Source organism: Chenopodium quinoa, unplaced genomic scaffold, assembly GCF_001683475.1.
Source record: "Chenopodium quinoa cultivar QQ74 unplaced genomic scaffold, ASM168347v1, whole genome shotgun sequence".
Classification (NCBI taxonomy): domain Eukaryota; kingdom Viridiplantae; phylum Streptophyta; class Magnoliopsida; order Caryophyllales; family Amaranthaceae; genus Chenopodium; species Chenopodium quinoa.
Genome location: NW_018742418.1, coordinates 8,669,541 through 8,679,729, shown reverse-complemented (window position 1 = coordinate 8,679,729; position 10,189 = coordinate 8,669,541). Strand labels below are relative to the sequence as shown.

General features: G+C 33.6%; 3 protein-coding genes across 3 annotated transcripts; 1 reads left to right on the top strand and 2 right to left on the bottom strand.

Annotated features, from left to right (window-relative positions):
- Nucleotides 1-1,777: 1,777 nt before the first annotated feature.
- On the top strand, nt 1,778-7,163 carry LOC110712857 (cytochrome P450 704B1-like). Its single transcript, XM_021891307.1, has 6 exons — nt 1,778-2,137; nt 3,606-3,821; nt 4,084-4,380; nt 4,520-4,906; nt 5,020-5,220; nt 6,723-7,163. The coding sequence occupies exons 1-6, from the start codon at nt 1,778-1,780 to the stop codon at nt 6,900-6,902; spliced, it is 1,641 nt and encodes a 546-aa protein (XP_021746999.1). The 3' UTR covers nt 6,903-7,163.
- On the bottom strand, nt 5,331-6,696 carry LOC110712872. Its single transcript, XM_021891326.1, has 2 exons — nt 5,998-6,696; nt 5,331-5,909 (listed from the first exon to the last, which is right to left on the bottom strand). The coding sequence occupies exons 1-2, from the start codon at nt 6,211-6,213 to the stop codon at nt 5,802-5,804; spliced, it is 324 nt and encodes a 107-aa protein (XP_021747018.1). The 5' UTR covers nt 6,214-6,696; the 3' UTR covers nt 5,331-5,801.
- Nucleotides 7,164-7,265: 102 nt separating the features above from the next.
- On the bottom strand, nt 7,266-9,345 carry LOC110712865 (jasmonate-induced protein homolog). The gene is made up of 3 exons (XM_021891316.1): nt 9,291-9,345; nt 8,735-9,143; nt 7,266-8,629 (listed from the first exon to the last, which is right to left on the bottom strand). Exons 2-3 carry the CDS (start codon nt 8,966-8,968, stop codon nt 8,423-8,425), a joined length of 441 nt encoding a protein of 146 aa, XP_021747008.1. The 5' UTR covers nt 8,969-9,143; nt 9,291-9,345; the 3' UTR covers nt 7,266-8,422.
- Nucleotides 9,346-10,189: the final 844 nt, after the last annotated feature.

Genomic DNA, 10,189 nt, shown 5'->3' with positions numbered 1-10,189 from the left:
ACCCAGCTCGACCCACCCACGATCCGTCTAACCCACAAACCCAGCTCGACCCACCCACGACTCGTCTAACCCACGAACCTAACCCTGGTGTGTCCAACTTCTCCGACCCAACCCACGACCCGGCCCACCCTACCCTACGTGTGTCGTGCCGTGTGTCATGAAACCCCAACCCGCGACCCACCTAACCCTAACCCAGCTCGCACGACTCGCACGGTGGACACCTCTACCTTTGGTAAAGTACTAAAGGTAAGGCGCGTATGCATGTACGATATGGCGTAATAATAGTATAAGCCAATTACGTGCTAATATAATAATGCTAGCTAATACGAGTAAGAACATTAGGAAATGAAGGTAATGTACCGGTAATAAAGTTAACATATGAATTAAACATCATTTATTATACTAATATTAGTTAATCTTGTTTGATATTAAATCTTAATAGTAATACTACTTATATTCCTAAAAGTTAGGCTTAGTATTTATGTAGTTAAAATACAATAACATTGAGCGTATTTTTATAATTTACTTAAAATAATAATTAGCATGTGTGATCCTATGATATTCATCCCAAAAACCTAATTATTAATACTCTAGCTTCATTATGTTGTTTGATCTATTTCAAATTTTTTAACATTATTTTTTTTACTCAATTCTAAATCTTTAACTTATTTTCACTTATTCACAGTTAAAGATGTTAATGGTAAAAAGGTGCATTTGAGACTATGCAAAACCCAAGTGAATGCTAATTTTAGGCAGAGAGGAAGTATATATGAATTTGGTTATTTATTGTTTGTATAAGGGTTTAGGAATTATATATGAAGAGAAGGGGGATTAAGGATAAAAGTGGCTCTTTATCCCTTTATTTTAGTACCTAAAGGGGTGTTCGTTAGGCATTATAGGGAGGGGAAATAAGGATAGGCATAAAAACACTTTCACCTTAGAGCAACTCCAATAGTTGTAACTAGAGAGTTGCTTGCAATTTTTAAAAGTCTCTATCTACTAGCTTGACTATTAGAGCTAAAAAATACAATTAGCTTGGGCAAGCTAATTTGCTTGATAAAAAAGTTTCCAATTTTTTTGGAGATCAATATATTCAAATAATCAAATTAATAAAGCTAATTGAGAAAGTCAAACTTATTTAAATATCAAGCTAGTAGCTAACCATTGGGCACAAAATAGCTACAGAGTATGTTGGCTTGAAATCATATGTGGCATGACAAGCAAATTTAATAATTAGCTTACCATTGGAGATGCTCTAATGAAATTTAAGAACAAAGGGAGGAAAATAAGTTTATTCAATTTTCCAATCTTATTCCCTATTTATTCTAAAAATGAGTAACAAATATTTTATCCCTATCCCTCATATCAATTTCTTATCCTTAATATCCCTACCTCTTATCCATTTTATCCCTATCTCTCTTATCAAACACCTCGTAAAAGTAATGTTTGCATGATATCAATTATTTTTATTACGATATCAAATTATAATGTAAAATTACCTACATCTACAATAACCTAGAAGTAATTAGATTAGGTGGTTAACACAAATCACATGAATCATTCTTTGGTGCTTCCTTTTTGGCATACATGTAAAGATTGTTGGACATAATTTTATAGCTAATTCATTAAATAAATTTCAACCTCATTTCACCAACTTTTTTCTCAACAATAAATTTTTACCTATTACAAAACCCTCTTTTCTCTTAATCAACACAACACAACCCAACCAAAAACTAGCCAAAATCATTCATAATTGTGTACCTTCATTATCAAGAAAATGATCAAATCAGATAATTCTATACCCACAATTTTATCATCATTATCTTCAAATTATTATGATAATAGTGGTTATTATAATATAGGATCCATGATATTGGTAGCATTTTGCATGGGGTTGTCATGGATAATAGTCCATAGGTGGGGCCAAAGGAACAAGGTGGGACCCAAGACATGGCCATTGATTGGAGCAGCACTTGAACAATTGATGAATTATGATAATATGCATGATTGGCTCGTTGAATATCTTTCTAAGTCTAAAACTGTTGTGGTTCCAATGCCCTTTACTACTTACACTTATATTGCTGATCCTGCTAATGTTGAGCATGTTCTTAAGACCAATTTTCCTAATTATCCTAAGGTACATACTTATTTATGTACTACTTTTGCTTAATCATCTTTATATTACACTTTATTGACTTTCGAAATCCTGCTAATTAATTAATCAACTTCTGTTGATAGGCTTATAGTTGCCTGAAAAGTATTAGCTTAATATAAGAAGTTTAATGTAGAAAAAATTGGGTATTATTATATTTTATGATATAATATTGATTGAAATATGACTTTGCCATAGGTTTTGATGCACATCCATTAGAGATATGCATAACATAAATTTGTAAATCATTGAACATAGAAAAAACTCTCTATCTGATTTGGGTTGATTGAGAGTCAGTTATATAGTAATATTTAAAAGGATGTATCTGCTAATTTGAAGCTCTATAGAAGAAATATACTATTTTAGAAAATAAACAATATAGGTTGTATTGTATAGTATTTGACAATCTAGTAAAAATTCGAATAAATTCCAAAGATTATGAAGGTACGTAGTCGGTCTAGTGGGATTTTATGCTTATTATATGCACCATTACGGTCTTTGGGAATGAAAAATCTCTTATTCTTTTCTCTACACCTCTTAAAACATGACAATTTATCTACATGACTACATGCATGTAGTTGTTAGGACTCTTGTGAGGGACTAACTCGAAAGGGACTTATATTTTATGTCTTTAATATCATAACTTAAAGATCTAAATGCTTATTTGCCAATTACCCATTGAATTTAACATTTATTATTAGAGCTAATCACCTATAAGCCTCAACGTAATGTTATATTATTAGTCCAGCACTAAATTGGTAAAGTCCATAAAAATACTGTTCAAAACAAAAGACCCCTCGAAATTCTTGACACACATGAGCTCAGCCATGTTATATTTAAACCCAGCCCAATAGTAATGATATCCATGGCCCAATTAAACATACAGTGCTAAATAAAGGGATCCTTATTAATTATGGAGTACTTAATTAGAAATTGAGACACCCTAATACTAAAACTGATTAATTTGTTGTTACTTCGTATAAGCTTATAAACATTCGATTTGCCAAAGTCGATACCGAACCAGGACAAATAACCAACATTTCTTTTCTATTATGACTTGAATTCTATAGAATTCGATATGAACAACTTGTTTGCCACCCCACATCAACATAGATAATGTTATGTATAGAAAGTACGCGTACAAGCTTCTTAGAGCGTACTTGTTTTATTACAACAATAAACATTGTTTTAGCTAATGACTGACTGAGTAAACTTTAGATTTCATAGATATTTCTGTCTTAATAAAATACCTGATAAGCTAGATTTCATTAACATATATTCTTCTGATTCAAGTACAGGCTAAGACCTCCCGTCAAAAAAAAAAAAAAAAAAAAAAAGTACAGGCTAAGATCTGTTACATTGAATAGATTTAAATTAAAATGTGCAATCTCACTATTAATATTTTTTTTTTCTGAACAAAATGACTAATTCTAATTTTAATTTTTGTATCAAGGGTGAAGTCTACCAATCGTACATGGAAGTTTTGCTAGGAAACGGAATTTTTAATGCAGACGGTGAAAGTTGGAGGAAACAGAGAAAAACTGCAAGCTTTGAATTTGCATCTAAGAACTTAAGAGATTTTAGTACTGTGGTCTTCAGAGAGTATAGCTTGAAGCTTCTTAACATTTTGAGCCAGGCATCATTCGAGCATCGATCCGTCGACATGCAGGTAATTAACTCCCTACATTATTGATCAAAACTAACTACATTATGTTACATAAGAATTAATGTCTAGGTCCGATTTCAAGGTACACACTTTGATCATATTAGAGGAATTTTTAAGGGCGTTTTGAGGATACCTTTAAGAAACATTTTTCGGATATTTGAAGATAATAATGATTACATTTGATGTACCTGTTATTTTTTTCGGTCTTAAAAGTAATACGAGCATGTTCATAAAACTAAAACTAAATTTCCTTTGATGCTTTTAGGAATTGTTGATGAGGATGACATTGGACTCAATATGTAAGGTAGGTTTCGGTGTAGAAATTGGAACATTGGCACCTGATCTGCCAGAGAACGCGTTTGCTCGTGCTTTCGATACAGCTAACATCATTGTCACACTAAGATTTATTGATCCTCTTTGGAAGCTAAAGAAATTTTTCAATGTGGGATCAGAGGCTTTACTGAGTGAAAGTATTACAATCATTGATGATTTTACATATTCTGTAATCCGGAGACGAAAAGCTGAAATTGAAGAAGCTAAAAGAAGTTCCAACAACATCAAGGTGATTTCTTGCATCATAGATTAGTTTTTAGTCTTCTCACATTGTCTTAGCAGTTCATAATTAACACGACTTTAAATTACGTGTTTAGACCAATTTTCCTTACCAAAAACTTAAAATTATGTGTGGTTAAACACTTCAGATGAAACATGACATACTATCAAGGTTCATAGAGTTGGGAGAGGATCCAGAGTACAACGCAACAGAGAAGAGCCTAAGAGACATAGTGCTAAATTTCGTGATCGCAGGGCGAGACACCACAGCAACAACACTGTCATGGGCAATATACATGATAATGACCCATGAAAGTGTTGCTGAAAAGCTTTACTTAGAGCTAAAATCAATTGAAGAAGAACGAGCAAAGGAAGAAAATGTTGACTTAATTGAGTGTGATACAGAGGACCCTGTATCTTTTAACAAAAGGGTGTCACAATTTGCTGATCTTTTAACCTATGATTCTTTGGCTAAGCTGTACTACTTACATTCTGTTGTCACTGAAACTCTTAGGCTCTACCCTGCAGTTCCTCAAGTAAGTGATTATAATATAGATTTCCTTATCTTCGGTTTTGTTTCTTATTCAAAATGCTAGATTCGCCACTGGTCATAACTGTTTAAAATTTATTAAAATGGTGTAATTTGTAGGATCCAAAGGGGATATTGGAGGATGATGTACTACCAGATGGAACCAAAGTAAAAGCAGGGGGTATGGTGACTTACGTACCATATTCTATGGGTAGAATGGAGTACAATTGGGGTCCTGATGCTGCTGATTTCAAGCCTGAAAGGTGGCTTAAAGATGGTTTATTCCAAAATGCCTCTCCTTTTAAATTCACTGCTTTTCAGGTATATTCCATTTTAGCAAATAACCTCCAAACAAATTTTAAATTAGTATTAGCTTTAAAATAGGTTAAATTTGCTAGGAAGATATAGACATCCAACTATACCATATGATATTTGGTAACATGGCCTTTATAAATACGTAAATTATTTGTTAAGAGTAATAACAATATAGAAATATGAGAGAAAAGATGGGATACAAATGTGAATATACCCATCATATTACACGCCAATCGGTAGCTTTATTTGGGTACTATTGTACTATACTAGCAGTAGGCCTGGTTATTGGGCGGGTTATTTGCGGGTCAAGGGAAATGTTATACGAGTCAGGGTCGGGTCAGGGCTATGTGCAAAATAAGATGGGTCATTAATGGGCCTAGGTTATTCTCCAAAACCCCTCCCCCACCTTTTCTCCTTCTCTCTCTCTCCTCCCTCTCACACACTCAAACTCAAACTCACAATTTCCAGAAAAATCCCCATTTTCGATCTCTTCTTTGACCTTAATAATGCAGTCTCCCTCTCTTTTCCATCATCAAATCACACCTTCGATTTCCCCTCATTTTCAGCTACACCTCTCAACCTCAATCTCAGAGCTTATTAACCAATGCCTCCCTTTTCTTAGAACCCAGAAACGAATCAGCCTTAGAAATTTCAACCAAATTCTTCAATTCAGACAACGACAATTGTCTCTGCTTCTGCAAAATCACAAGCATTCAGTCAATTCTAAAGCCCTAAGAAAATCCTAATTATCAAAATTTGGTGAAATTGAAGGGTGATAGAAACCTGAGCAATAATATCTTCTAACAAGCGAACATCAGACCTCCAACGCTGGTACTGAAGTTGGATGCGTTCTTGTAAAATTCGGCGTTCTTCGATGAGAGAATCCATTTGAGAAGCTTGTTTTCGAAGCATTTGTTTTAGGGCATTGAAGATAATTTCCCATTTTTGGTGATCTGGAGAAGGGTTAGATTGCTTCTTCTGATTTCTTGTTGAAACCATAATTATTACTTTCGATTATTTTAGTATTAATTTTTAGGAGAGAGTATTTGAAGATGATGAAAGAAACCCAGAAAAGAAAGAGAAGAAAGAGATGAGGTGAGAGATGCAGAATTGATGACAGATAAGAAGTGGTGGGTGGGGCTGACCTTTAACTATGATGAATATTCGGCTTTTTATTTTAATTTTTAAATTATTGGATTCAATTGAAATCCTATAAAAGATCTATAATATAAAATAAGACCTTATAAAAGCTCTGTCCACTAAAAAAAATTAAAGGGTTAAAACCCTTTAGTATTAGGCCCGATCCTTTTGTCATTGGGTAGCCCTACCCAATAACTAGGCATAACTAGAAGCTAGCTCACTCGAGTGCACAATGTTCATCACGAACTAAGGCAATATGAAGATGGCAATTGTATTAAATTTAGTTTTTATGTTTACGTATTCTTAATCACAATTAAAAATAAGTGGATGATTTGTGTTAATTAATCGAACAAGTTTAAATCTCGCAGGCTGGACCAAGAATATGTCTAGGGAAGGACTCAGCATATTTACAGATGAAGATGGCGTTAGCTATTCTGTGTAGATTTTACAAATTCAAGCTGGTACAAGGGCATCCTGTCAAATATAGAATGATGACTATTCTCTCAATGGCTCATGGAATGAAGCTTACGGTCTCTAGATGTTCTTAACTAGCTAGTTACTATTTGCAAGATTATTGTTAATTTATCATAAATATGTACGTGTAGTGATATATATGATTTGGATCTTGTAAATTTATATACAGTTCATGTTATTTTTTTTCTTTGTTTTTATTTTATGCCATAGTACATGATAACCAAGAAAATTTTTATATGCACCTAGATGCACCCAAAGTTAAGTACGTCCAAGAGTATTTTTCTGTTTGTTCGAGGAGTTGAAGATTTTTAGTTTTAATAAACTCTTTTTTTTAATTGACATATATTCCCTTTTATTGGAATTTTTTTTAAGTGTTGACATTTTCTTTTTAAAATAAGTTTCATATTGTTAGATGACAATTATATATACCCTCCTTTCTCCTCCTATAATACTGAAAACTAGTTTAGAATTCATGTCACGTACGGTAAGTCCAAAGACTATTTACATTATTTGTAAATTATATATATCACATAAAATTTGATAAATATGTATCAAACTAATAGAATAAAATCTCCTAGAGATAATTTAATTTGAAAATAACACAAAATGTACTAGATAAACTCATTAAATAGATTAAAAAGATAAATAAAGTAGATGGTGAATTAAAGGAGGTTAATCCCCTACCTATATTACAATTATTTTTCATTCATCAAATTCATTATATGGAGTATCTAAGTAAAAATATATTGAGTATCTAATCAACCAATCAAAGCCTTAATCTCAAAAGTAGGGTCGCCTACAAAAACCAAATTTGACTATTTCGTGTAGTCATCTTCAAAAATCTTCCTCCTCCATTGATCCCTTACGATCCAATGCTTCATCCTCATGCAAATCTATATAATTCATATCCTTCCTAACTCCTTCCATCCAAGTTAAAAAAAAAAAAAAAAAAAATATCCTCTATACTGTGGATTAAATGATTAATATCAAAACCTAAATAAAAACCTATCCTCTGAGATCTGAACAGTTCTTGAGCAATTCCAACCTTTGAGTTTGGGTACACGGATTACGGAGGTCGTTGTATAAAACTTGGGAGACGTGCGTCACTGGGAGATGTGTACCGCTGGTGGCGTGTTTCGTTCTAAGGCAGTGAGTTCCAAACCACAGCACAACCGAAAGAGGACATATCTTTGATTTTGAGTACGGCGAACTTGCACTAGGGAAGATTTTAATTTGGCTAGTGTTTTTCATGGAATCAACAGGTATTTTTGCAAAAATAATATGTATAAAAAATAAGAACAAGATCAACAATCAAGGTGTTGTAGTGTAATTTATTGTACGCTAAAATAACGAGGAGACAAGATAAGAAAAGGCAATAAAGGAAAACAAAAAGACGGATTCAATAAAAAAAAAAGTAAAAAAGATTACAAAGTTGCAAGCAGCACACTTAGATTGATAACAACACACAAGAACAAAAAGCAAATTAAGGCAGTAACGACTAAGGGTATGGTGCATACATATAGTTTTAATTAAAAATAATACAGAAAAGGTGTAATAGCTCCATCAATGGCCCTTAGTTGTTGATAAGATGAGATTACTTGATTTTAACAACATCGAATACAGAAGTGGCCACAGAAGTATATCCAGGCTTAATGCTGGAAGACGCCTCAGCTCCAGTTTTGACGTTATCAATGGCATGACTTGTATGGCCGGGAGCTTTCAGAAGGTTTTCTTTGATAGTGTCCCATCTATCTATGTTATCTTTAGGATAATCTTCAGCGGGCCCAACTTCCACGTAAGTCTGAAAACAGAAAAAATGATACCAATTCAATGTTTACGTATGTAATACTACATATATATTGATAAAAGCAAACCAGGCCATACAATAGATAGCTAAGACATTTACCTTGTTTGCGTTTCCATTGCCCGGTGTGTACCATGCAAAGACCCATGCACATTCAGTCGACCCACCCTTTTTACGAGGTCCAACATAAACTACAGCCCCCATTGAACCATCATCACCTTGATGCGTAAACTTGGCAGATGTGCTCGCCTTAATTTGAGGAGGGTACTCGCCCAAAACACTACCAGACCAATCTTTCGGCTCCTGGAATTCAATGGTATCCTCACCAAAATTCATGATAGAACATTTTGTAGTTGCCAGACCACCACTATTAGTTGCCAGACCAATCTTTCGGCTCCTGGAATTCAATGGTATCCTGCCTCTACCTCTTTTTCCATCTCAGCTATAGCCTTTAAGTGTGTTTCATTCATCTTTGTTGATGATCCCATTTTTCTTATTATTAGATTTTAGCCTGCAAAATTCAGGCAAACCACCACAAAGTTAATAATAATAATAATAATAATAATAATAATAATAATAATAATAATAATAATAATAATAATAATAATAATAATTATTATTATTATTATTATTATTATGAGAAGCTAAAGTACCTTACTTTTGTAATTCAAGCTAATTTATCAACTTTAATTTGATTTGATTGTTGGATTGATGAAGAATGCTTCTGCACTCCATTCTTATTTATAGCCTTAAATTTTAAGCCTTGGATTAGGGAACTTACTATTCTATTCATTAAATGACTAAATGTCATAACGTGCTAATGATGGCCGGTGCATTGCCAGCTCTATTAAACTAATTAAATATGTTGTTGTTATTATTACTATCATCATCGAAAACTTATAAAGTTAATCAATTTACAAGAAATTAGTGGGGAGCCGAGATACAATCTGGGCCTCCACCCCTCTAGCGAACTTGATCCTGCTGAAGATGTGAGCAGCTGCATGAGCACCAATATCCCGAGTCCTAGCAAACACCTGAACCTGCTTCAACAACGCAACAACATCCTTATCTAATTCCCCCAACGAAGAAAAGGAGAAAGGAAGAAAACAATAGCCGATTGCCTTGCAACGCGCTCCATACTTGTCCCGCTTTCGCTGAGCTGCAGTCGACACAACATGACCCGGAACAAAGTCAGACAAACCAGACTGTGTTAAAGGAGAAGACCCCGTCAGTCAAACACATACATCAAGGCATCTGTCCCAGGAATAAAACAACACATCTGCAAGTTGAAGAGTCTCATTGTTCCCTCTGCTCAACCCAACATTAACCTTCTTCTTGCAGAAATCCCAGAACGAAAACAAATATCAACAAGGGTGTCACGAACAACGTCGTATAACCTATAAAAAATTAGTGGAAAGCCATAATACAATTTATTATTATTATAATTATTATTGTTATTATTATTATTATTATTATTATTATTATCTCTCAAAAATTGACAAAGCTATACAACCTATAAAAAATTAGTGGAAATCTGAAATACAATTTATTATTATT

Coding starts and splice junctions, on each gene's coding strand:
- LOC110712872 (XM_021891326.1), bottom strand. CDS start 6,213: ATGGTTTCAACAAGAAATCAGAAGAAGCAATCTAACCCTTCTCCAGAT. Junction 5,910..5,997: donor TAGAAGATATTATTGCTCAG/GTTTCTATCACC, acceptor GTGATTTTGCAG/AAGCAGAGACAATTGTCGTT.
- LOC110712865 (XM_021891316.1), bottom strand. CDS start 8,968: ATGAATTTTGGTGAGGATACCATTGAATTCCAGGAGCCGAAAGATTGG. Junction 8,630..8,734: donor GCAATGGAAACGCAAACAAG/GTAAATGTCTTA, acceptor TTCTGTTTTCAG/ACTTACGTGGAAGTTGGGCC.
- LOC110712857 (XM_021891307.1), top strand. CDS start 1,778: ATGATCAAATCAGATAATTCTATACCCACAATTTTATCATCATTATCT. Junction 4,381..4,519: donor GAAGTTCCAACAACATCAAG/GTGATTTCTTGC, acceptor TAAACACTTCAG/ATGAAACATGACATACTATC. Junction 4,907..5,019: donor TCTACCCTGCAGTTCCTCAA/GTAAGTGATTAT, acceptor TGTAATTTGTAG/GATCCAAAGGGGATATTGGA.